This window comes from Eriocheir sinensis, chromosome 2 (genome assembly GCF_024679095.1).
Source record: "Eriocheir sinensis breed Jianghai 21 chromosome 2, ASM2467909v1, whole genome shotgun sequence".
NCBI classification, from domain to species: Eukaryota; Metazoa; Arthropoda; class Malacostraca; order Decapoda; family Varunidae; genus Eriocheir; species Eriocheir sinensis.
The window spans coordinates 15503835-15530459 of NC_066510.1; the positions used below are offsets into that span (position 1 = coordinate 15503835).

The 26625-nt window shown below is 42.9% G+C and overlaps 1 protein-coding gene across 12 annotated transcripts in view; it reads left to right on the forward strand.

The window, feature by feature from the left end:
* LOC126999964 (uncharacterized) overlaps positions 1–26625 on the forward strand; it is a 96752-nt gene that overhangs the window by 45564 nt on the left and 24563 nt on the right. For 11 of the 12 annotated variants that reach the window (XM_050863251.1, XM_050863272.1, XM_050863282.1 and 8 more), the window contains 4 exons: positions 7655–8264; positions 13086–13360; positions 17538–17695; positions 20733–20902. In XM_050863251.1, coding sequence (XP_050719208.1) covers positions 8087–8264; positions 13086–13360; positions 17538–17695; positions 20733–20902 — 781 coding nt within the window. In that variant the 5' untranslated portion in view covers positions 7655–8086. Of the gene's footprint in view, positions 1–7654; positions 8265–13085; positions 13361–17537; positions 17696–20732; positions 20903–26625 lie in introns of those variants that run through there. The other variant, XM_050863320.1, reaches the window with a different exon arrangement.

Consider the following 26625-nt stretch of genomic DNA (forward strand, 5'->3'; position numbering starts at 1 on the left):
GGAGGAAGAGGAGGAGGTTGTGGTTGAAAAGAAGAGGAAAGATGATATAGATTGGAGGAGGTGGAGGAGGAGGAGAAGTAAAAAAAAAAAAAAAATGGAAGAGAGAAGAAGGGAAAGAAAAGAGAAGGATGAGGAGGGAAGGAAAGAATAATATGGGGAAGAGGAGGAAGAAAAAGAAGAAGAAACATGAGAGGAAAAATAATGAGGAGGAGGAGGAAGATAAAGATGGGAGGAGGAGGAGAAGGAGGAGGAGGAGGATTAAGGAAAGGAAAACAGAGGAGGATGAAGTAAAGAAAAATTGGAGAAGAGGAGGGAGAGGAAGAAGAAATATAGTAGTTGGAGGAAGGAAGAGGAGGAGGAGGCAAGAAAGAAAAAGAGGAGAAAAAAGAGGAAGGAAAGAAAATAATGGAGGAGGAAGAGGAGGAGGAGGAAGAAGAGGAGGAGGAGACAAGATAGAAAGAGAGGAGAAAAAAGAGGAAGGGAAGAGAATAATGGTTGAGGAGGAGGAGGAAGAGGAGGAAGAAGGAGAGGTAAAAGAAAGTGGAGGAACAATATAAACGTGAACTATTGTCAAGCATTTTATGGAGGAAAGAATGGAGGGGAGGAAGGAAGGAGGGAAGTAGGAGAGGAAGGAAAAAAAATACGAGCCGACAGTTGAGCAGGAAGTGAGGCTGAAAAATGGAGGAGGAGGAGGAGGAGGAGGAAGAGGAAGAGGAAATTAATTATTGATAAATGTCACTGCTTTTTAGATACGGGAAAAGGGAACGATAAGGAGAGAAAAAAAAGGAGAAAAGGAGGAAAGGAAAGGACGAAAAAGCACACGAAAAAGTAGGAAAAAATGAGAGAAAAAAAAGAAAAACAGAGGAAGAAAGAAAGAAAAAAAATTACCTATGATGGACTCCAGAAATAGTTTAGCAATATCAGGAAAAGGAGGAGGTGGAGGAGGAGGAGGAAGAGGAGGAATAGGAGGTAATTATCTGATGGGATGGGAAGGAAGAGGAGGAAAGAAAATGGGTGGAGGAGGGAGACAAAAAAAGCAATATTTATCCGATAGTTAACCAAGAAAAGAACACAGGAGGAGGAGGAGGAGGAGGAGGAGGAGGAGGAGGAGGAGGAGGAAGAAGAGATGGAGGAGAGGGAGGGTATATTAGAAAGAGGAGGAAGAGGAGAGGGAAATCGTTTAGCAAATTCTCAGGATAGTTTAACAGGAGGAGGAGGAAGAGGAGGAGGAGGAGGAGGAGGAGGAGAAAGAAGAGAAATGAAAGGAGAAGGATATCAAGAAGGAAAATAAAGAAATAGAAGAGAAGGAGGAGGAAGAAGATAAAGAAGAAGGAGAACGGTGAGGAGGAGAAGTGGAAGAGAAAGAATAGAAATGAGAAAACCAAATAAATAAAGAAATAGAAAAAGAGAGAGAGAGAGAGAGAGAGAGAGAGAGAGAGAGAGAGAGAGAGAGAGAGAGAGAGAGAGAGAGAGAGAGAGAGAGAGAGAGAGAGAGAGAGAGAGAGAGAGAGAGAGAGAGAGAGAGAGAGGAAAAGGAGGTGAAAGAAAGAGGGGAAAAGGACACAAAGGAGGACGAAGAGAGAGAGAGAGAGAGAGAGAGAGAGAGAGAGAGAGAGAGAGAGAGAGAGAGAGAGAGAGAGAGAGAGAGAGAGAGAGAGAGAGAGAGAGATGTAGGATATAGCTTAGAGTGTGTGGGTGTCTGTCTGTCTGTCTGTGCACGAATTAGGCAGACAGAGGCAGCCAGGCAAGGGAGGAGAACTCAACTTTAGTCTGTGTCCTCCTCCTCCTCCTCCTCCTCCTCCTCCTCTTCCTCCTCCTCCTCCCGTTTCGTCCTCATTGCGTGAAGTGCGTAATGCCTGTTGCTCTCTCCTCTTCCTCCTCCTCTTCTTCCTCCTCCTCCTCTTCCTTCTGCTTCTGTGTCTTTTTCTTCTCCTCCTCCTCCTCCTCCTCGTCCTTTGCGTGTGATGCCTGGTGCACTTCTTTGCTCTCTCCTTCCTCCTCCTCCTCCTCCTCCTCCTCCTCCTCCTCCTCCTCGTGTATTTTCTCGCTTGTCAGGGCTTGTCTCACCGTATTAATCTTATTACCAGAACACACACACACACACACACACACACACACACACACACACACACACACACTCACACACACACACTAATTGGTAAGTGTTATTTGTGAGTGAATAATCAGGTAAAAATCATTAAGAATATCATCGAACACACACACACACACACACACACACACACACACACACACACAGATAGATAGATAGATAGATAGACAGAGAGAGAGAGAGAGAGAGAGAGAGAGAGAGAGAGAGAGAGAGAGAGAGAGAGAGAGAGAGAGAGAGAGAGAGAGAGAGAGAGAGAGAGAGAGAGAGAGAGAGAGAGAGAGAGAGAGAGAGAGCAAGAAAAAAATGAAAACACGGGCCTAATTAATAAGATACCTGTAATTGGAGATGGTGGGCGGATGGTCTCTGGTGGTTGCTAATTGCTGTTTGTTTGTTTGTTTGTTTGTGTTGAAGGGGAAGGATGTACCAATTAAAAATAAATAGTATAGCGGGATAAATACGGGGAAGAAATATGACAATTGACGGAAAAGAGGATGTCTTATGATAGTAGCAAGGACACTAAAAACAATAGCAGCAGCAACAACAACAACAACAACAACAACAAAAACAAAAACAACAACAACAACAACGACAGCAGTAATATATAATAACGTTCTATTGTTCTGATTTAATGTGTATAGATAAGTGGTATTTTATTTTTTTATATATATTTTTTTAGGTCTTGAGGGGGCTCCTTGATGACCCCAGCCCGATTGTGGCGCAGGCGAATTTTATTTATAGTGGCTGCCGTGATGTATGACTCTTGCTTGGCCCATGCTGCCCCCCGGTGCTCCTCTTGACCGAAGTCGCTGAAGTTAGGTTTGCATAAAGATCCGGGCTTCGGTGATGGTTGAAAACTGTCAACATTCATCGGTGGAACTCGAATCTAGCTAAGCCCTCGGGAGAAAAGAAGGGAAGGAAAAAGAGAGAAGGAAGGAAAGGGAACAGAGGAAGGAAGAAAGATCAAGAGTGTATAACAAGGAGTTCGAGGCAATTGGTAACAGTGCAGGGTATATAGGAGGTCCCTGTTCGGGTGTGCAGGTCATCATATCGTTAGGGTGACAGGTTAACAAAAGGAAGTCTTTGGAGGTCAGTGGCCCCGAGTCAGCTCATTATGTGTTCTTATGGCGTTGTAACAAGGAGAGGGAACAGTGAATTAGCATCATTATCTGGCCCTTTGAAGAACGCGTATGGAAGGAGGAGGAAAGAAGGGAAGGAAGAATTAAGGGGAGAAGAGATAAAAGATGAAGAAGACGTGGGTGAATATATAACTGAGATAGAAGAGGATGGAAGAGGGGAGGAAAGAAAGAACGGCAGGAGAATAAAAAAAAGAAGGAAGGTAAAAAGGAACGAAAGGGGAGAAAAGGAAATCGATTAAAAGACGGGATAATAAGATGAAGGATTAGTAGGAAAATTGGAGAAAAATAGAACGTACAGGAAGAAGAGGAGGATGAATGAAGGGAGGAAAGGAGGAATAGGAAAGAATAAAGAAGGTGAAGAGGAACGAAAGGGGAGAAAAGGAAATCGATTAAAAGACGGGATAATAAGATGAAGGATTAGTAGGGGAATTAGAAGAAATTAGAAACGTACAGGAAGAGGAGGAGAATGAATGAAGGGAGGAAAGGTAGAACGGCGAGAGAATAAAGGAAGGAAGAAGGAAGGTGAAAATGAACGTAGGAGAAGAAAAGGAAGATAAGATAAAGGATTAGTAGGGGAATCAGAAGAAATTAGAAACGTACAGGAAGAAGAGGAGAATGAATGAAGGGAGGAAAGGTAGAACGGCAGGAGGATAAAGGAAGGAAGAAGGAAGGTGAAAATGAACGTAGGAGAAGAAAAGGAAGATAAGATAAAGGATTAGTGGGGGAATCAGAAGAAATGAGAAACGTACAGGAAGAAGAGGAGAATGAATGAAGGGAGGAAAGGTAGAACGGCAGGAGAATAAAGGAAGGAAGAAGGAAGGTGAAAAGGAACGAAAGGGGAGAAAAGGAAATCGATTAAAAGACGCGATAATAAGATGAAGGATTAGTAGGGGAATTAGCAGAAATGAGAAACGTACAGGAAGAGGAGGAGAATGAATAAAGGGAGAAAAGGAGGAATAGGAAAGAATAAAGAAGGTTGAAGAGGAACGAAGAAAAGGGAGAATGTCGAATGATGAATGGAAGAAGAATGGAAGACTTGGAAGAAATTATAAACGAGATGGATGGAGGAGAAAGACAAATGAAAGAAGGAAGGAAAGAAGGAAGGGGAGGAAGAGCGAAAGGAAAAAAGTATATCGATTTAATGACAGAATAATATAAAAAAAAGATAGAAGATGAATGGGAGATGTGGAGGAAGATAAATAAAGGGAGGGAGAAGAGAAGGAATGGAGAATAAAGGAAAGAGCGAAAGAAGAAAAGAAAGAAATATGGCGATTGAAGAACGAGATAAAAAAAAGAGATAAGAGACGAATAGAAGACTTAGAAGAAGGAACAGAAGAAAAGAAAGATGAAAGAAGGAAGATAAAAGAAGGAATAAGGAAGAAAGGAAGGAAATATTATAAATGAACTGGAAAAAGGAGGAGAAAGATAAGAGAAAGGAAGGAAGAACAGGAATAGAGAAGGAAGGAAAGAAGGGGAGGAGGAACAAAAAATATAGAAGGGAACAAAGAAAGATATCGATTAAACACGAGGATAATAAAGCAAATAGTTTAAAAAAAAGTGAAGAAAAAAAAGAAAGAAAAGGAAGCAGCTTGAAAAGAGGAGTATGAAGGGAGGGAGTTTGCATGAAAAGAAGGGAGCGTTGAGGTGGTTTTGAGAGGAAGAGGAGGAGGAGGAGGAAAGGATAGGAGCGAGATCTTGGTATAACAGGAGGAGGAGGAGGAGGAGGAGGTGGAGGAAAAGACACAGAAAAAAGGAAGAAAGATAAATGTAGATAGGGAGGAAAGAAAGGAAGAAGTAGATGAAGGGGAAGGGAGGGAAGAAGAGAGGAAGAGAGAAAAGACAGAAAAAATAAAAAAAATATCAAGGGATAAAAATAACGAGAGAATGAAAGGAAAGAAGAAGGAGAGGGAAGGAGGAAGCATAGAAAATAAAAGAAGAAACAGAAGAAATTTGGACAGAAGAGAGGAAACGAAGAGGGAGAGAAGGAAGGAGAAGAAGAGGAAGGAAGAAGAAAGTATGAAGGAGATGAAATATGGAGGAAGGGAGAAAAGAAAGGAAGGAAATGGGAGAGTAAGGGAGAGAGTAAGGAAGTACAGAAGGAACAGAAGAAGGGAAGGAATGAAGAGGAAGAGAGAAAAGAAGGAAGAAAGGACAGGGAGAGGAAGGGTGGAAGAGCAAGAAGGAATAAAAAAGGAAAAAAGAAACAGAGGAAGGAAGGAAGGAAAGAAACGAAAAAAATCAAGAGGGGAAGAAGGAAGGAAAGGAGGAAGAGAAGGAAGAAGAGGGAGGAGGAAGAAGGAGGAAGAGAGAAAGAGACAGAGAGCAAGGAAGGGCGCCACTATATATTACTTTGGCCTTGTGTGGCAAAGACTTGTATTCCACCAATTTGTGCGAAGACGTGTGTAGTGTTTCATCTCTCTCTCTCTCTCTCTAAATTCTTCTATGTAACATTACTGACTATATTATTATTCTTAACGTGTGTGTGTGTGTGTGTGTGTGTGTGTGTGTGTGTGTGTGTGTGAGGGTGTGGGTGGGTGTGTTTGGGTACTGATGCACGCACTAGCTTACACACACACACACACACACACACACACACACACACACACACACACACACACACACACACGAGGGGCCAGAGTAAATTGTGTCCAATCACTGAAGTAAACAACAAATGGTCTGGTACTTCCTGAGAGAGAGAGAGAGAGAGAGAGAGAGAGAGAGAGAGAGAGAGAGAGAGAGAGAGAGAGAGAGAGAGAGAGAGAGAGAGAGAGAGGGGGGTGGAGGGGACTTCGACAGCATTCCCAATTTTACTCCATTTTCGTCCCTTTATTCCTCTCTCTCTCTCTCTAATTGGAATGATTTAAACCGACATAAAATCTATACTTTTTTTCTACTTCCCTAAGAGAGAGAGAGAGAGAGAGAGAGAGAGAGAGAGAGAGAGAGAGAGAGAGAGAGAGAGAGAGAGAGAGAGAGAGATTCCAGTTAATTTCTGCATTCAAAACCTTTTATCCCCCAGCCGAGAGAGAGAGAGAGAGAGAGAGAGAGAGAGAGAGAGAGAGAGAGAGAGAGAGAGAGAGAGAGAGAGAGAGAGAGAGAGAGCGAGAGAGAGAGTCCCCTTCCCCCCCCAAGCTAAAAGGTCACCCACTGCTCTGGAATCTTTTATGACCCCATCAGATAAACAGACAGACAGACAGACAGATTGACAGACAGAAAGACAAGTATATTAACTGCCTTACCCGGTGACCTCGACCCCGTGGAGAGTGAAATGACCTTAGTGCCGCTGAGGTCAAAGGTGGAAGGGAGTGGAGGGAGGAAAGGGCAGAGGTTGTGAAGGGAGAGAGAAAGATGAAAGAACAAAACGAGAAAGAAAGAAAGTAATAAATATAAGGTTGGAGTTACCTAAATTTATGGCCTAGTTCGAGGGAGGGAAGGGAGAGAGGAAGGGCGAGAGAGGAAAGGAAGGGAGTGAGGGTAGGAAAGAAAGGGAGGGAGGCAGGTAGGAAGGAAAATGATAGGGAAGAGAGGGAGGGATTAGGAAGGAGGGTAGGAAGGAAGGGAAGGAAGGGAGGGTAGGAAAGGAAGGGAGAGAAAGAAGAAAGAAGGAAAGGAAGGCAGGAAGGGAGGGAGGTAAGAATGTAGGGAAGAAAGGAAAGAAGGAAGGGAGGGAGGAGAGGAGGAAGGAGGGTAGGAAGGAAAGGAAGGAAGGGAGAGAAAGAAGAAAGAAGGAAAGAAAGGGAGGAAGGCAGGAAGAGAGGAAGGAAGGAAGGAAGGGAGGAAGGTAAGAAGGTAGGGAAGAAAGGAAAGAAGGAAGGGAGGGAGAGGGAGGGAAGGAAGATAGAAAGGAAAGGAAGGAAAGGGAGAGAAAGAAGGAAGGGAGTGAAAGAAGGAAGAAGGAAAGGAAGGAAGAGAGAAAGGAAGGAAAGGAGGGAGGGAGGTAAGAAGATATAGAAGAAAAGAAGGTAGGAAGGAAGGGAGGGTAGGAAAGAAAGGGAGAGAGAGAAGGAAGGGAAGGAAGGAAGACAAAGAGGAAGAGAGATAACCTAATAACAACAAACACGAAGAGAAAGAAGGAAAGAAAGCGTAACAGCGATAAAGTTAAGGAGAATAAATAAAACACGACAATAAGAATAATAAGATAAAGTTACCGAACCGAAAAGAAAAAAAAAAGAAAGTAAAGAAAAAGAAAGAAAAAGAAAGGAAGGAAGAAAGAATGGATGAAAGAAAAAATGGAAGAATGAAGAAAGAAAATAAATAAAGAAAGAAAGAATAGAAAAAAGAAAGAAAGAAAGAATCAAAAGAAAAGAAAGAAAGGAAGAAAGAAAGAAAAATAGAAACGAAGGAAGAAAGAAAGAAAACAAATGAAAAAAGAAAAGAAAAACATAATTATTAATCGTGTTTTTTTACAAAGGACAAAAAAAAAGGAAATTTACAGAAAGATAAATAATAAACAATACAAAGAAGAAAGAAAAGAAGAAAGAAAGAAAAGAAGAAAAGAAAGAAAACAGAAATAAGAAAAGAAAGAAAAAAATAAACAAAAATAGATAAAAATGGAGAAAAAAAGAAAAACAACGTGATAATAGACCAAACAAAAACAACAAAAACAAAAACAATGATAGAGGAGAAGAAGAAGGTGGAGGAGAAAAAAAAACCTACCTCCAATTCATGCTAAGTGGAGGAAACGAAGAAGAGGAGAAGAGGGAGAAGAAGAAGAAGAAGGGGAAAACAAGAGGAGGATACAGTGAGAGGAAGAGAGGATTTGATAAACAGGAGAAGAAGGAGGAGGAGGAGGAGAAGAGAAGGAGGTGGAGGAGGAAGTGGAGGAGGTGGAGGATAGCTAGCCATGCCAAGGGGGTTCCTAGACCGTCACCTCCACCGCCGTCACCACCACCACCACCACCACGATTCCACCTCCTCCACCACCAGCGGCACCACCACCTCCACCACCGCCAGCACCTCCACCAACACCACCACCACCACCTCCCTCACCAGCACCGCGGCGTCTGGGGGGTCGAAGAAAGGTGAGTGGTATACCTGCGTCACCTCTCTCTCTCTCTCTCTCTCTCTCTCTCTCTCTCTCGCTCGCTCGCTCTCGCTTTTGTCTGCTGTATTGGGATGGGATTGCAGAGAGAGAGAGAGAGAGAGAGAGAGAGAGAGAGAGAGCACACAGAACTGAATATGTATGACTTTGTGGAAAAAAAAAAGAATGAAAAGAAGAGAGAGAGAGAGAGAGAGAGAGAGAGAGAGAGAGAGAGAGAGAGAGAGAGAGAGAGAGAGAGAGAGAGAGAGAGAGAGATTTGTATCAAACTGCACTATGTAAGATGTAAAAATAAATAAACAAGAGGAGGACGTTGGGAAAGGTCTAACTAATATCCTACAATGCACTAAATAATTCCTAATGATGATGACGATGATGATGATGATGATGATGATGTGAGGTACATAAATACATTAGTAATCCCTCTTTAACACAATTTCTGGTAATGGAAAATCAATCTTTGGTAATGGATTGCGAGGAATCAAATTTATAAGCCTTTTTTATATTATTTTTTGTTTGTTGTTGTTGTTGTTGTTGTTGTTGTTTTTAGCTGGCAATAACACTGGAGGTGGAATCGAAGTGGGGTAACGGGGGTGAAGGGAAAGGGGGAGGAGGGGAGAGAGGGGAAGAGGAAATGGAAGAGAAAGGGTGTGAGGAAGAAGTGAGAAGAATGGGAAGAGGAAGAGGAGGGAGAAAAGGAAGAGGAAGAAGGGGAAGGGCAGGGAGACTGGGAAAGGGAAGAAGAGAAAGATTGAAGAGGAAGGGGGAAGGGGAAGAATAAGAAAAAGACTGAAGAGGAAGAGGAAGGGGAAGAATAAGAAAAAGATTAAAGAGGAAGAGGACGGGAAACGGGAAGAGGAAGGGGAAGAGTGAAGAGGAAGGAAAAGAGGAAGAGAAAGGTTAAAGGGAGGGGGAAGAGGAAGAGAGAAGATGAAGGGGAAGAGGGAAGAGGAAGGAAAAGAGGAAGAGAAAGGTTAAAGGGAGGGGGAAGAGGAAGAGAGAAGATGAAGGGGAAGAGTGAAGAGGAAGGAAAAGAGGAAGAGAAAGGTTAAAGGGAGGGGGAAGAGGAAGAGAGAAGATGAAGGGGAAGAGTGAAGAGGAAGGAAAAGAGGAAGAGAAAGGTTAAAGGGAGGGGGAAGAGGAAGAGAGAAGATGAAGGGGAAGAGTGAAGAGGAAGGAAAAGAGGAAGAGAAAGGTTAAAGGGAGGGGGAAGAGGAAGAGAGAAGATGAAGGGGAAGAAGGGAAAGGGGAAAGAGAAGGGGAAGAGAAAGAGAGGAGGAAAGGGAAAGACGAAGAGGGATGACGGAGGAAAGGGGGAAGAGAGAAGAAGAAGAGAAAGAGAAAGAGGAAGAGAGAGAAGAGGAAGGCGAAGAGGGGAAAGACGGATAGGTGTTATGGAAGGTGACTCAATTTTGGGATGACGATGAAAAAAAAAAAAACTAGAAAAGATTGAAGGATTTTTGTAACTAATATATTCCACCAATCTTTTGAAGCGTCCCTAAGTAAAAAAAAAAAAAAAAAAATGATGAAAGATTGGTGCAGTTGATTTGAGAGAGAGAGAGAGAGAGAGAGAGAGAGAGAGAACCCTCGAAACAAAGGCTGGTTACGATGGGCCATGCTTCCCTTGATTCTCTCTCACACATCGATCTGACCCCTCTCTCTCTCTCTCTCTCTCTTTCCGGCATCCACAGAACTGCTTTCACCTCCAATCATTCTCTCCCTCCCTCTCTTCCTCCTTCCCTCCCTCCCTCCCTCTCTCACTCAATCTCTCCCCCTCTATCTCCTTCTTCTCTCCCTTTTCCCTTTTTCTCTCTCTCCCTTTTAAATTTCCATGTTTCCCTATTCATTATTTTCTATCACTCTTTCTCTTCTCCCCCTTTTTCTCTTCCTTGGTATCTACTTTTTTATCTTTTTTGCCTCCCTCTTCTTCCTTTATCTCCCTCTTCTCTTCCTTTTTCCCTTTTTCTCTCTCTCCCTTTTAAATTTCCATGTTTCCCTATTCTTTATTTTCTATCCCTCTTTCTTTCTTTTCTCCCCCTTTTTCTCTTCCTCGGTATCTACTTTTTTTATCTTTTTTGCCTCCCTCTTCTCCCTTCATCTCCCTTCCTTCCCCTCTTCTTATCATCCTCTTCTCTCCCTTCTCCCTCTCTCTTTCCTCTCCTTCCAGCTTTCCTTCTCCTGTCTTTTATCTTCTCTTTTTTTTTAGTTCTTCCTTTTCCTTTATTTTCCTTTCCCCTTTTTCTCCTTTCCTTTCATTTCCTTTCTTTACCTTTTTATTCCTTCTTGTTTACTTTTTTATTTCATTCACTTCATTCTTTTTTTCTTCTTTTCCGTTCTTATTCTTTTCCGTTTTCTTTTTTTCCTCTTCTATTCCTTTTATTCTTAATCTTTTCTTTTCCTTTTTTTCGTATTTTTATCTTCTTTATTTTCCTTTTTTCCTTTTTTTCAATTTGTTCGTGACAGATTCATGTTTTTATTATTGTTTTTTTTTTTTATGATTTTTATTTTCATCTGTATTCTTCTCCCTTCCTACATTCCATCCCGCCCACTTGGTATACCCCCCCCCTCTCTCTCTCTCTCTCTCTCTCTCATATTCAAGGGGTCAGTGTGTGTCTCTCTCTCTCTCTCTCTCTCTCTCTCTCTCTCTCTCTCTCTCTCTCTCTCTCTCAGGAAGGATACAATACGTAGCTTTTCTTTTTATTGTTTTGTTTGTTGTAGCGCACAAGAGTAGGTCGGAATGGTGCTCTCTCTCTCTCTCTCTCTCTCTCTCAACCTATATCGCTCACTTTTTTTCATTTTTCTTTAACTGTATCTTTTATTTCCGTTTCTTTTTTTCTTTTCTTTCTTCCTTTCCACGTATATATTTTTTTTCTCTTTCCTCGTGAACTACTCTCTCTCTCTCTCTCTCTCTCTCTCTCTCTCTCTCTCCCTCCAATGATGTTTTGTTTACGACCACTCACTGAGGATTATGTCGTGGATCTCCCCCCCCCATCCCCCTTACTCCCCTCCCCCTCCCCCCCACCACTACGGTTGTTGATGGCCCCTCAGTCAGCATGTTATGGCGGCTGGTGCATGTGTGTGTGTTAAATGGAAATGGCTTGCAATGGGTGTTGATGGTATTTGAAAGGAGTAAGAGGAGGAGGAAGAGAAAGAGGAGGTGAAGGAGGAGAAGAAAGAAGAAGAAGAAGAAAAAGAAGAAGAAGAGGAAGAGGAAGATGAAGAAGAAGGAAAAGGAGAAGAAAAATATAAAAGGAAAATAACAATAAGAAGAAGAAGAACCAGAAGAACAAGAACAAAAAGAACAAGAACAAGAAGAACAAGATGGGTGAAATGATTGAAACAGTAGAGAGAGGAGGAGAAAGAGGAGGAGGAGGAGGAGAAGGAAAAAGAATGGTGATGGAAAGACGAGTATAGCAGTAAACAGAGTAGGAGAAGGAGGAGGAGGAGGAAGAAGAGGAGGAGGAGGAGGAGGAGGAGGGAGAAGAGGAGGAGGAGGAGGAGGAGGAGGAAGAGACGAATATAGGTTAGAATGTAATCGCTCTGTTTTTCTGTTGCTTATTAGGTACAAATCCATGATGGTGTGTGTGTGTCACGGAGAGAGAGAGAGAGAGAGAGAGAGAGAGAGAGAGAGAGAGAGAGAGAGAGAGAGAGAGAGAGAGAGAGAGAGAGAAATCAGGCTTACAAACACTCATTTCATTTACATTTGAAAAGCTCTGTTTGAATTTATCCTCTCAAACTTCCTCTTATAAAACGAGAGAGAGAGAGAGAGAGAGAGAGAGAGAGAGAGAGAGAGAGAGAGAGAGAGAGAGAGAGAGAGAGAGAGAGAGAGAGAGAGAGAGACGTTATGTAATCAGGCTTAACTTCGTCGTTTTCTTATGAATGCTAAATAATATTGTTTTGACAGGAGAGAGAGAGAGAGAGAGAGAGAGAGAGAGAGAGAGAGAGAGAGACGTTATGTAATCAGGCTTAACTTCGTCAGTTTCTTATGAATACGAAATGATATTGTTTTGACAGGTGTGTGTGTGTGTATGAGAGAGAGAGAGAGAGAGAGAGAGAGAGAGAGAGAGAGAGAGAGAGAGAGAGAGAGAGAGAGAGAGAGAGAGAGCACTCCTTTTAATATATTGCGATTCGTTCCAGGTTGACCCCCCCCCCCCTTTCTCTCCTCTCCACCTCAGTTTTGGAGGAAGGAAGGAAGGGAGGGAGGGAGGGAGGAAAGTTAATTGAATCCCTCCTTCAACCCATCCTCACCTCTTTCTTCCTCACCGTCATTCCTCTCCCTTTCTGAACCCATCCTCAACCTTGCCCTTGCCTCCTTCTATCCTTCCCCTTCTTCTTTCTCCTTCTTCATCCCCTCTTCCTTCCTTCTTCCTTCTTTCTTCCTTACAATTCCTCCCCTTCTTCTTTCTCCTTCTTCATCCCCTCTTCCTTCCTTCTTCCTCCCTTCTCCCTTACAATCCCTCCCCTTCTTCATCCTCTCTTCCTTCCTTCTTCCTTCTTTCTTCCTTACAATTCCTCCCCTTCTTCTTTCTCCTTCTTCCTTCCTTCTTCCTTCCTTCTTCCTTCCTTCTCCCTTACAATCCCTCCCCTTCTTCCTCCTCTCTTCCTTCCTTCTTCCTTCCTTCTCCCTCCTTTCCCTACATCAACCCTTCCCCCCTTCATTCCTTTCTCCTCCTCCTACCTTCCTTAACTCACCCCCTTCTTCCTCCCTTCATTCCTCCCCTTACTTAGCCCATCCTCACATCCTTCCTCGCCTCCTTCATTCCTCCTTTGCCTTCTTCATCGCCTCCTTCTTCTCCTCCTGTAGGGTCGCGTCTCTGGCCTGAGGAATGCTGCGGCAACGAGTCTGACCAGCTGCCTGAGGACCACCACAATGCCGCCGCCTCCACCACCTCCTCCTCCTCCATCGCCGCCGCTGCCGCCGCCGCCGCTGCGACCCTCCACTCCCCCCAGCAGCACCACCACCTTCAGGATGGACCTCACGCCCTCTACCGGGGACTGCCGAAGGCGCTGCAGGGGGAGCCGCGCCCCTCTCAACTGCTCGAGGATGACCTTAAGGAAGTCATCGCCAGGGGGTCCAAGGTGAGGAGGAGGAGGAGGAGGAAGAGGAGGAGGAAGTATTGGTAGTAGTAGTGGTGGTGGTTGTAGTAGTAGTGGTAGTGGTAGCAGTAGTAGTTGTTGTAGTAGTACCAGTAGTAGTAGTAGTAGTAGTAGTGGTAGTTGTAGGGGAGGGGAGTAGAGAATGAAGGAAAGAAAGGGAGGCAGAGAAGGAAGAAGAGCAGGACAAGGGAGTAATGAAAACATTTGAGAGAAAGAATTGAGGAAAAAAAAAGGGTATTATTCTATATTGTCACCACTTTCACACCCACGAACGCCTTGGTGCTCTATGAAGGGTTCAGTGTCCATGACACATTGCCGTATTGCTTTGCCGTCGGAAATAACTCGTTCTTGTGATATAAGGGTAATTATTGAGTATCACTACGCGCCTCCAAAATTCGATATTACGCCTCCATATTATACTTAAGGGACGAAATACATGTCCCTTAAACGGTAGCGCCCAAATTGACTCACACTAGTGGAGCCGTGACTCCATTTGGACCCACTGCAAAAATATTAAAAAATATATATATATGGATCATCTTTATTGAGTTACACTGCATCAGAATTGAAAAAGAAAACTTCTTGTAGTACAATGAAAGTAAAAACAAGGAAATTTATGGTCATATTTAATTTTCATGATTTATTACAAAAAAATTATTGAAAAAAATAGTGACTTTGCCATATAATGTATAAACAAGAATCCTTCGAGAAGAAAAGTAAGAAAATTTAATATTCTCTAACTAAAATGGTTGCTCTTTCAAGTAAATGGTGTAAAAAGTGTATCCTGCAATCCAAATGTGGTGCTCTGACCAAATGAAAATGAACAATTCTTGCATGTGGTTTTATAAATAAACATGTAAATAAATAAATAAACACAAAATGCATACACACACAGTAATTTATGATAATAACATTCCTTGAATATAACATTAGAAATAACTGAAAAGGATAATATCTGTATTTTTTTTTTGTAAATAAGCAAGTAAATAAACAGAATATGCATACCAGCAAAATTTCCTATGATCAAAATACAAAATATATTTTCCATGAATATACAAACATTTATTTACATATCTTGGCAGTCTGTGCAGTAGATCTCATAGTGTCGCTGACAGGTTACCTTGTTGCACCTTGCGCAAACTGTTCTACATTTGCTTGCAGTCTTCCAAGGGCAAATGTGGCACCTTTTCTTGCCTGATGGTGGTGTAGGCTGCTGGACTTGAATTTCAACAATGTTGAAGCAGCTTTTGATAGTTGTCACCAGTGTCCTGCTGAGGTTAGGATTATCCAGCCTCTTCATAGCACATGGTTTTGCCATTTCCATGGCAAGTTGGTGCATGAACAACCGGCGAAACCTATCACTACGAGCGGTTGCTTTCCCAGAGAACTCTTATCAAGTCCCACAGAACATATTTAGCATGAGGTATAGGTACTAAGGCCCTGTATATCACATATACAGGCCTATAAACAATGTTGTCCCCCCTAAAAAAAATTACACAAACGGACGGTGTGGGTCCAGCTGGCGTCACAGCCCTTACTTAAGATAGAAGGAGCAACTCCAGCGTGGAGCACATCTGTTTCCCTCAAGGTCTGATGACACACTGACGATCGACTCTCCCACAGAAGCTTTGTAGCAAGGCGCGAGTGAAAAAAATAGCGCGCCTTTCAAAACCAGGAAGTCGTGACTCCACATGGAGTCACGTTCCCGTTTAAGGGTTAACCATAATAAGAAGGCGGAAATACTTAAAAGTAAAGAAAAAGTGGTAATGGTTGTGAAAAGGCATATATTACATACATTTGTTTTGGTGGCGGCGGCGGCCATTGGGAGTTGAGCAGTGTTGCCAACGATCCAGTTAGCAATGGTATGCTAGGCTACGCTTAGTTAGCGATTAGCCCACGATGTGAGACCAGGCCCACCACGCGTGGTTATTTATTTTTTTTATTAATTTTTTTTTTAGAACACGCACCTTTACCTAATACTATACCCGGCCCAAACCTTCACAAAACCCTTTGGGTAAAGGTGCGTGTTCTAAAAAAAAATAACCACGCGTGGTGGACCTGGTCTCACATGCGTGGGCTAATCGCTAACCAAGCGTGGATCGTTGGCAACACTGCTCACCTCCCAATGCCTTTTTTTTATATCACAAGAGTGAGTGATTTCCGACGGCAAAGCAATACGGCAATGTGTCATGGACACTGAACCCTTCATAGAGCACCAAGGCGTTCGTGGGTGTGAAAGTGGTGACAATATAGAATAATACCGAAAAAAAGAACAAGAAGAGGAAACAAGGATGGGAAGAAAAAGAAAGCGAAGAGGAAAAAGAAAAGAAAAGAGGGATAAAGGCAGGGGAGTAATAATAAAAGATATAAAGAGAGACAGAGAGAGGAGAGAGAGAAGAGTGGATTGGATAGGAGAAAGAAGACGACGAAGAAAAGGAGCCAAAGCTTGCCCTCGAGACTGAAGTTGAAGATTGAGGAAAGATTGTGTGCATGGGCGGAGAGAGAGAGAGAGAGAGAGAGAGAGAGAGAGAGAGAGAGAGAGAGAGAGAGAGAGAGAGAGAGAAGGCAGATAATGGAGAGGAAGAAGAAGAGAGAATAACAGCAAGAAGGAAGGAAGAAAGGAAAGATTGTGTGCATGGGCGGAAAGAGAGTTAGAAAAGGAAGGGAGGAAAAAAGGAGGAGAGAAGAGACAGCGGAGGAAGAAGAAGAGGAAAGAATAGCAAGAAACAAAGGAGGGAAGATGGGGAGAAAGTTAGAACAGGTAAGAAGAAAGGAAGGAGAGAGAAGAGAGGCAAAGAAGAGGAAGAAGAAGAGGAAAAAATAACAGAGAAGGAAGGAAAGAAGAAAGGAAGAGTGTGTTCCTGTTCATGGCGAAGAGATAGAAAGTTAGAAAATGAATGAAGGAAGAAAGGAGGGAAAAAAGAGAAAGGAGAGGCAAAGAGGAGGAAGAAGAAGAGCTGAGAAGAAAGGAAGGAAGATTGCATGCATGGGCGAAGGAAAAGAGAACAGGTAGGATGGTAGGAAGGAGAGAAAGAACGAATAATGGAGAGAAAGAAGATGAGGGAACAGCAAGAAGAAAGAAAGGAAGGAAGGAAGGACGGAGGAAAGGAAGATTATGTGCAAGAGAGGAGAGAGTGAGAATTACAAAGGAAGGAAGGAGAAAGAGGAGAGGCAGTGGAGAGGGGAAAAAAGAGGAGAGAAAAGCTTAGTGAACGGAGAGAAAGAGAATTTGGAGAGAGAGATAAAAAGGAGGTAAATTGCGAAAGTTCCTGCTTGGATGTGTAATGGGGAGAGGGAAGGAATGAAGGAACAAAGAAGAGAAGGAAGGAAGGAAGGAAAGAAAAGAAAGAAAAAGGTTTGCAGAGAAAAGACTGAAAGATGTTGAGGAAATGCCGAAGAAAAATGGAAGGGAAAGGAAAAGAAAGGAGAGGAAGATGTGAAGAAAAAGACGAAGGGAAAATTAGGGAAGTCAACAAAGAAAGAGAGAGGCAGGAAGGAGAAAATGAAAAAAAAGGAAAACAGACCAAGAAAGAGTTTGGAAGAGAAGTAATAAGGAACAAAGAAGAGAAGGAAGGAAGGAGAGGAAAGAAAAAAAGAGGTTTGCAGAGAAAAGACTGAAAGATGCTGAGGAAATGCCGAAGAAAAAAAGGAAAGGAGAGGAAGATATGAAGAAAAAGACGAAGGGAAAATAAGGGAAGTCAACAAAGAAAGAGAGAGGCAGGAAGGAGAAAAGGAAAAAAAAGGAAAACAGACCAAGAAAGAGTTTGGAAGAGAAGAAATAAGAAAAGGAGGAGGAGGAGGAGGAGGAGGAAGAGAGAAGGAGGCAATAACTAAATGAGGAATTAAGTACGGTAAGGGTTCTTGGAATTAGGCGGGGATGTGGAAAAAGGTGGAATAAGTGGATCAGGGCGAAGGAGTTAACGAGTTAGTAGTAGTAGTAGTAGTAGTAGCAACAGCAGCAGTAGTAGTAGTAGTAGTAGCAATAGTAGTAGTAGTAGTACTTAAACTATTATTATTATTATTATTATTATTAGTAGTAGTAGTAGTAGTAGTAGTAGTAGTGGTAGTAGTAGTTTATAAGGATATCAAAACTACTACTAATACTTTACTTCTACAACAACAACAACAACAACAACACCCATTCCCCTTTCTTCCCCAGACGGGCAGCGGCGTGCTCCTCCCCCTGGTGTGCGTGGTGGTGGGGGCGTGGCTGCTGGGGGCGTGGGGCGCGTCCTGGGCCTGGCTGGTCATCTGTGTGGCTTTCACCTGGGCGCTCGTCACGGGGGCGCTGCAGAGAGCCGCGCAGGACGCCGCCAGGTAAGGTTCAACAGGTGTAAAAGGTGGGCGGAGGAGAGGGAGTTATCAAATCATCCTTCTCATCCTCCTCCTCAGTGTTATTATCATTGCCATCATCATCGTTATTATTTTTTTCCTCCTCCTCCTCCTCCTCCTCCTCCTCCTTCTCCTCCTCGAATCAGGACTGAAATCCACAGTATCGAAATTTGCTGATGATACCAAGGTGGGGGGAAAAGCCCTCACAAAGACCGACTGCGAAATCATTCAGAAAGACCTCAATCACATTATCGAATGGTCGGAAAAATGGCAAATCTCCTTTAATATTGACAAATGCAAAGTCATGCACATTGGGTCCAGAAATAGCAACCACACATACATCATGAATGGGAGACCTCTGCAGGCGATGCAGGAGGAAAAGGATCTTGGAGTCACTATCAGCAGTGACCTGAAACACGCGAATCACTGTAAAAAAGCATATAACAAAGCCAACACTATGCTCGGGTTCATAGCGAGGAATTTCGAGTGTAAAACACCAGACGTGATGCTATCCTTGTATAATTCCATGGTAAGACCGCACCTCGAGTATGCAGTACAGTTCTGGTCTCCTAATTACAGAAAGGACATTGATTTACTGGAAAGGGTTCAACGACGCGCCACGAAGATGATACCAACCTTAAGGGCTCAACCGTACGAGGAACGACTCAAGCGACTCAATCTCTTTACATTGGAGAAAAGACGCCTACGAGGGGATATGATTCAAGTCTTCAAGTATCTGAAAAAAAATCAGTAACGTCGATTACTCCAAATTCTTTGAACTGCAAACCAACCTAAGAACTAGAAATAACGGTTTACCCATTCAGTCGAGTCGATGTAACACAGACATCGGAAGGAGTTTCTTTTCAAACAGAGTCATCCGTCATTGGAACAATCTTCCCTCAGAAGTAGTAAATGCGAATACTATCAACTTCTTCAAATATAGAATCGACCGTCACTTCGCTGCGTCGGGGGTAAACTGAATATTGAGTTGCTTTCATCTGCTCCTCAATATCGAGGTGCTTTCATCTGCTCCTCAATATCGAGGTGCTTTCATCTGCTCCTCAATATCGAGGTGCTTTCATCTGCTCCTCAATATCGAGGTGCTTTCATCTGCTCCTCAATGTTCAGGTGCTTTCATCTGCTCCCCAGGCCCCAAGTGGCTGTCGAGCAGATTAAATCACCAAAGCGGGCAACCTCGTAATGAGCCAATAGGCTTTCTGTTGCCTGCATTTCCATGTTTCCTCCACCTCCTCCTCCTCCTCCTCTTTCTCCTGTAGTTGTCTGTGCCATTCTTCATCTTCCTCGTCTTCCCTTTTCATTTTTTTTCCTGCTTCACTAACTAGTTGATGTCCGTCTTCATTCTGTTATGATTGTCTCAATTGCGCGCTCTCTCTCTCTCTCTCTCTCTCTCTCTCTCTCTCTCTCTCTCTCTCTCTCTCTCTCTCTCTCTCTCTCTCTCTCTCTCTCTCTCTCTCTCTCTCTCTCTCTCTCTCTCTCTCTCTCTCTCTCTCTCTCTCTCTCTCTCTCCTCCTCCTCCTCCTCCTCCTCCTCCTTAATCAAATCATCGAATGGTCTGAAAAGTGACAAATGTCCTTCAGTGTTGACAAGTGCAAAGTCATGCACATTGGGTCCAGAAATAGTAACCACACGTACTACATCATGCATGGAAAACCTCTGCAGGCGGTGCAGGAGGAAACGGACCTTGGAGTCACTATCAGCAGAGACCTGAAATACGTGAATCACTGTAAGAAAGCATATAACAAAGCCAACATTATGCTCGGGTTCATAGCGAGGAACTTCGAATGTAAAACTCCAGATGTAATGTTATCCTTGTATAATTACATAGCAAGACCGCATCTCGAGTATGCGGTGCAGTTCTGGTCTCATAACTACAGAAAGGACATCAAATTACTGGTAAGAGCTCAACGACGAGCCACGAAAATGATCTCAACCTTGAGGGCTCAACCATACGAGGAAAGACTCAAGCGACCTAATCTCTTTACTTTGGAGAAAAGGCGACTACGAAGGGATATGATTCAAGTCTTCAAGTACCTGAAAAAGTTCAACGACGTCGATCACTCAATTTTCTTTGAATTGCAAACAAACTCAAGAACTAGAAATAATGGCTTACCCATTCAATCGAATCGATGTAGCACAGACATTGGCAGGAGTTTCTTTTCAAACAGAGTCATCAGCCACTGGAACAATCTTCCCTCAGAAGTAGTAAATGCGAATACCATCAACTCCTTCAAAAATCGAATCGACCGTAATTTCATTGCGATAGGAGTACACTGAATATCGAGGTGGTTTCATCTGCTCTGCGGGAACCAAGTGGCTGTCGAGCACATTCAATCACCAGAGCGGGCAATCTCGTAATGAGCCAATAGGCTTTCTGTTGCCTGCATTTCCATGCTTCGATGTTTCCTCCTCCTCCTCCTCCTCTGTACTGGTGGGAGGGGAGGAGCCTTCATCTTTGCTGTCCTGTCTCTCTAGCTCGTAGATTAGAGTAGATGGTAGCAAGAACAAACAGCCTAGTTAGGACCAAGAGGTCTGTTGCTGTTTGCTTTTCCTTTGTACTCCTCCTCCTCCTCCTCCTCCTCCTTCTCCTCCTTATTCCTATACCAGTTATTTTTCAAGGTCTTCGTCAAAGGGTAAATAAGCTTGCTTAAGCCTATTGATGTGAGGTCTCCGCTGCTCTTTTGCCATCAGATCCTTATTAAATTCACTCTTGTTAAAGACCTCCTGCATCGATTTAGAAGTTAAGTATGGGTACGGCAGGGCTTCAGGAACCCTTTATCTTCTTCTTCTTCTACTTCTTCTTCTTCTTCGTCCTCGTCTTCGTCGTTCTTTTTCATCTTCTTATTTTCTAGTTGTATCATCTTATTCTTCTTGTTCTACGTATTCTTCCTCCTCTTCGTCATCATCATCTCCTCCTCCTCCTCCTCCTTTTTCTTCGTCTTCTCCTTTTTAGTCATCTTCTCATGATCTAATTGTTGTTCTCTTTCTCTCTCTCTCCACACAGGCATGAATCTCTAAGGCTCTCAAGACGGCGGGCTCTGCAGGCGGACGAGAGCTGTGAGTGGCTGAACCTCCTCGTGAACCGCTGGTGGGTGTTCTCCTCCGCCTCCATCTTCGCGCGGGTCAAGGCGGCGCTCGACCCAAGACTCGCTGAAGCCAAACCAGCCTTCCTCGGTGAGAGCTTGACATAAATTTCCATAGATATTCAGGCCTCACAAACCCTACCGTCGAGACTAGGAATAATAGATAGACAGACAGATAGGTAGATCGATAGACTTGCAGAGGCCAAACTAGTCTTCCTCGGTGAGAGATTGACATAGATTTACATAGATTTGCATAGGTGTTCACAAGGGTCATTTTCTTAATTAAGCATATCGGCGCCCCAGCACACACGTATTTGACAAGGGTTTCGTAGGAGTTTGGGGGCGTTTCCAGGGGTAGTTTTATGACCCTTCTGGTAGTTTGACCTTTCCTCTGTGCCATGAAGCTAAACAAACACACGATGAACTAGACATTGTATGCTTGGGCGGGGAAGTGGCAGATAGGGGAGTTCAGTGTCGAAAAATACAGTATTCGGTGAGACTTACATAGATTGCATAGATAGATAGGTACTTAGAGAGAAAGATAGATAAACAGACAGTGTGTGCGTGCGTGCGTATGTGTGCGTGTGAAAGTGAGTCACCTGTACCCTTTCGGAGTCCGGACTCTTAAAGGTAAAGAGACTCGGCATGCTGAGTACGTTGCGAGTCCATTTTTTTCTTATTATTATTAATGTTTATTGAAGGCGAGTACGCAGCGAAGGTGGTGGTGGTGCTGGTGGTGGTGGTAGTAGTAGTAGTAGTAGTAGTAGTAGTAGTAGTAGTAGTAGTAGTAGTAGCATAAGGGAAGGAGGATAAACAAGAGAAAAATGTAGGGAAAAAATGTAAATAGGAAGAGGAATAAGCGATAAGAGAGAAAGAAAGAGCATGGTGTTAGAAAGTAAGGAAGAGTAGGAGGAGGAGGAGGAGGAGGAGGTATACAAGAGGGAGAAAAAAAACATATAACAAGGAGGAGGAGGAGGAGGAGGAGGAGGAGGAGAACAGAAGTAAGAGAATAATGAGTTCAAGGAAAAAGAGTGCTTGTTTTCATTTTGTTTTGTTTGTTTGTTTGTTTGTTATTATTCGTTCTTACCTTGCTTGGGTGCGCCAGGTGAAGTGTTTGTGTACCTCACCTGTGCTTCACCTGCCCCCCCCCCCCCACCACCACCACCACCACCACCACGAGAATTAGGACAGTCTGGGAAAGCATTAAAAGATAAGACCTCCACCTCCTCCACCACCACCCCCACCCCCACCCCCCCACGAGAATTATGACAGTCTGGAAAATCATTAGAAGACAAGACCTCCACCTCCTCCACCACCACCTCCACCTCCACGAGAATTAGGAGTCTGGGAAACCATTACAAGATAAGACCTCCACCTCCTCCACCACCACCTCCACACCTCCACCCCACCCCCAACACGAGAATTAGGACAATTTGGAAAAGCATTAGAAGACAAGACCTCCACCTCCACCACCACCTCCAGCACCATCACCACCACCATCACCATCACCTCCACCACCTCCACCCCCCACCCCCACAACACGAGAATTAGGACAGTCTGGAAAATCATTAGAAGACAAGACCTCCACCTCCTCCACCACCACCTCCAGCACCTCCTCCTCCTCCTCCTCCTCCTCTTCTTGCTCTAATTTTTTTTTCTTGGATTTGTTTTTGGTTTTGTTGTTGTTGTTGATGGTGGTGGTGGTGATGGTGGTGGTGTTCTTCTTTTCTATGTCTTCGTTTTCTTTTGTTTTAATTTTTTCTTTTTTTTTCGTTTCTTGTCTTCATCGTTCTTGTATTCTCTTTTTTACTTTTCGTTTTCCTCGTCAAATTTTCCTCATCATCTTTTATATTTTATTTTCCTTCTCTATTTTAATTTTCTTCATTTTCTTTTTTTTTTCGTAATGCCTTTTCTTCATTTTTTTTTCTTCTAACTTTTCTCCTTCTACTTCTTCTTCTATTTATTATTTGTGTTCCTCTTTCTCCTCTTTCCCTCCTACTCCGTCTTCACCATCAGTTTAGTTTTCTTCTTCCTCTTCTTTTTTTCCTCCTCCTCCTCCTCCTCCTCTTCTTCTCCTCCTCTTCTTCGCCATTCGCTAAACGAGATGAAAAACCGACTGCATCAAACCTCCTTTTCGCAATCTTTTTGGACGAATGAACTCAAAGGAGAAACTCTCTCTCTCTCTCTCTCTCTCTCTCTCTCTCTCTCTCTCTCTCTCTCTCTCGTCGTTACGTCATTTCTTCTCCTCCGCTACGCATATTTCACTTTATTTCACTTTCTTTCTTTCTTTTTTCTCTATCTCTGAAAACGTAATAACAGTAGCCTATCTCTTCTTTAACGTGAATGAGATACTTTCTTTTTTTTCTCTCTCGTTTTCTTTCTCTCATTTGTTCTTCGTCTTTTTTGCTGTTGCAGGCGAGGATTAAAGTTTGCAAAGGTGAAAGGGTGAAGGGAGGAGAAAGAGAGAAATTAATTATTGTTATTGGCGAAGAAAATTAGAGAAAGTAAGGGAGGGAAATAGACAGATAAATATAGATAGATAGATAGATAGATAGGTACATACGTGGATAGATACACTGGTAGGTAGGTAGACAGATGGGTAAGTATTTGTAAGTAAATTTAAGTAAGTTTAGTAAGTAGAGAGATAGAGAGATAGATAGGTAGGTAGGTCGGTAGGTATATATGCTATGTATGTATGTATCTATGTATGTATGTATGTGTGGTAGGTTAGGTTAGGTTAGGATACGGTTAGTTAGGGTAGGGTAGAAAAGGCTACGCTAGATTAGGATTAGGCTAGGTTAGGGTAGGTCAGATAGATAGATAGATAGATAAACAGGTAGCGCTATCAAAACAAACAAACAAACAAACAATAAAGATTAACAGAAGGAAGGTAGGTACACGTAGAGATCGCGTACCTACAAGAAACCACCATTAAGAAACGCATTTAGGGAACGAATAGGTTAAAAAAAGGCAGGTGTGTGTGTGTGTGTGTGTGTTCAGCATGAATGAAAATAACAAACATACGAAACACCTGTAGACGATCAGTGAAGGTCTTGCATATAAACTAAGTATATATGAAGAAAAAAAATACATAAGAAACACCTGTAGACGATCAGTGAAGGTCTTGCATATAAACTAAGTATATATGTAAAAAAATACATAAGAAACACCTGTAGACGATCAGTGAAGGTCTTGCATATAAACTAAGTATATATGAAAAAAAATACAACACCTGTAGACGATCAGTGAAGGTCTTGCATATAAACTAAGTATATATGAAAAAAAAATACATAAGAAACACCTGTAGACGATCAGTGAAGGTCTTGCATATAAACTAAGTATATATGAAAAAAAAATACATAAGAAACACCTGTAGACGATCGGTGGAGGTTTTGCATATAAATTAAGTACGAAAAAATGGTACCCTTATTTCAGACATAATTATCTAGGTTACGATGAGGACACAAAACAGCTGTGCACTTGACCTCAATGAAATACTCAGTAGAAATAAATCAAACTAGCTTTATTTTTTTTTACAGCAGAGGAGACAGTGCAAGGGCGTAAAAAAAAAAAAGAAAACAATAATGAAAAAAAAAGCCCGCTACTTACTGCTCCTGAATAGAGTGGCCAAAAAGAGAAGAGGTAGGCGGAGGGATTAAAAGGTATGCAGGTGAAGGGGTGAGGTAGTGCGTGACGGGGCTGTGGTATATAGAGATGATGTGACAGGAATACGGAAATCTCATGAAGGTCGGTAACTCGGTGTGCTCAAACGCTCCCGCCTCCCTCTTTCCAAACCCCGACGAGGAGATTAATCGGGTTCTCATACGTGTTTTCTTCGCTCCACAATACAGAGGCTTCATTACTCTGTCACTAGGGTCGTAAAACTATATATCCCCCTTGCATGTATAAGGATGATGTTATTTTCATGCGTGTTTTCTTCGCTTTCACAATACAGAGGCTTCATTACTCTGTCACTGGGGTCGTAAAACTATCCCCCATGCATGTATAAGGATGATGTTATTTTCATGCGTGTTTTCTTCGCTTTCACAATACAGAGGCTTCATTACTCTGTTTCTTCCTTTCACAATACAGAGGCTTCATTACTCTGTCACTAGGGTCGTAAAACTATCCCCCATGCATGTATAAAGATGATGTGACAGGAATAAGAAAGAGTCGCCATATATGTATTCTCAAACGCTTCCTTCCGCTTCTCACATCAACTTTTTCCAAAGGCCGACAAGGAGATCAATCGGGTTCTCATGCGTGTTTTCTTCGCTTCACAATACAGAGGCTTCATTTCTCTATCACTAGGGCCATAAGACTATCTCCCATGCATATGTTAGGATGATGTGACAGGAATAAGAAAGAGTCGCCGTATATGAATTCTCAAACGCTTCCTTCCGCCTCTCACATCAAAGCTTTCCATGGCCGACAAGGAGATTAATTGGGTTACCATGCTCTATCACTAGGGTCATAAGACTATCTCCCATGCATGTATAAGGATGATGTGATTGAAATAAGAAGAGTCGCCATATATGTAGCCTATTATCAGACACTTCCGCCTCCCACATCAACTCTTTCCAAAGGCCGACAAGATCAATCGGGTTCTCAAGCGTGTTTTTTTTTTTTTTTTCACTCTCATGGTATACAGATGCTTTGTTACTCTACCACCAGGGTCATAAAACTACCCCCCCCCCCCCAACCCCAATGGTAAAGCCCCCAACTCCTACGAAAGGCTTGCCAAATGTGTTCACTTGGCCCCCGAAATGTGGAAGTTGGAGCCTTACTGAGAGGAAAGTAAAACAAGAGTGGTAAGATGTATGCTGACGGGGAAACATCATACCAAAGCAAGGCCATGAGAGAGATGAATGATGTATGGGATGTGAGTTGAAGAGATGATGTGACGGGGTTATAAAAGTCAAGGTGGTTGGGGAGGCCTTACGAAGAGAAGAGGAGGAAAGGAAAACAAGAGTGATATGTTGTGTGTGTTGACGGGACATACCAAAGCAAGGCCACGAGAGAGATGAATAGTGTATGGCCTGTGAGTTCTAGAGATGATGTGACGGGGTTATAAAAGTCTCTCAAGGTGGTTGGGGCTGCCTTACTGAAAGAGGAGGAAAGGGAATGAAGAGTAGTAAGATGAGCTACCGTGGAAACATAAACGGAGAGAGAGAAGAGGAGGAGGATAAGTTAGGATGAGATAATTATTAAGTGTGATTTGGACATGAGGCAAAACGAGAAAGATGAACAAAATACGGAGAGAGAAGAGAGGGGAAAGGAGTAGAGATATGAACGCTTGATACAGGAGAAGAGGAGGAGGATAACAGGCAGGATGAGATTTAAGTGAGATTGGGACATGAGGCAAAACATGAAAGATGAACGAAATACGGAAAGAGAAGAGAAGAGAGAGGAAAGGAGGAGAGATATGAACGCTTGCTACAGGAGAGAAAAGAGAAGAGGAGGAAGATAACAGGCAGGATGAGATTTAAGTGAGATTGGGACATGAGGCAAAACGAGAAAGATGAACAAAATACGGAGAGAGAAGAGAGGGGAAAGGAGTAGAGATATGAACGCTTGATACAGGAGAGAGAAGAAAAGAGGAGGAGGATAACAGGCAGGATGAGATTTAAGTGAGATTTGGACATGAGGCAAAACGTGAAAAATGAACAAAATACGGAGAGAGAAGAGAGGGGAAAGGAGTAGAGATATGAACGCTTGATACAGGAGAGAAAAAAGAAGAGAGAGAAGAGGAGGATAACAGGCAGGAGGAGATTTAAGTGAGATTGGGACTGGATGCAAAACGTGATAAATGAA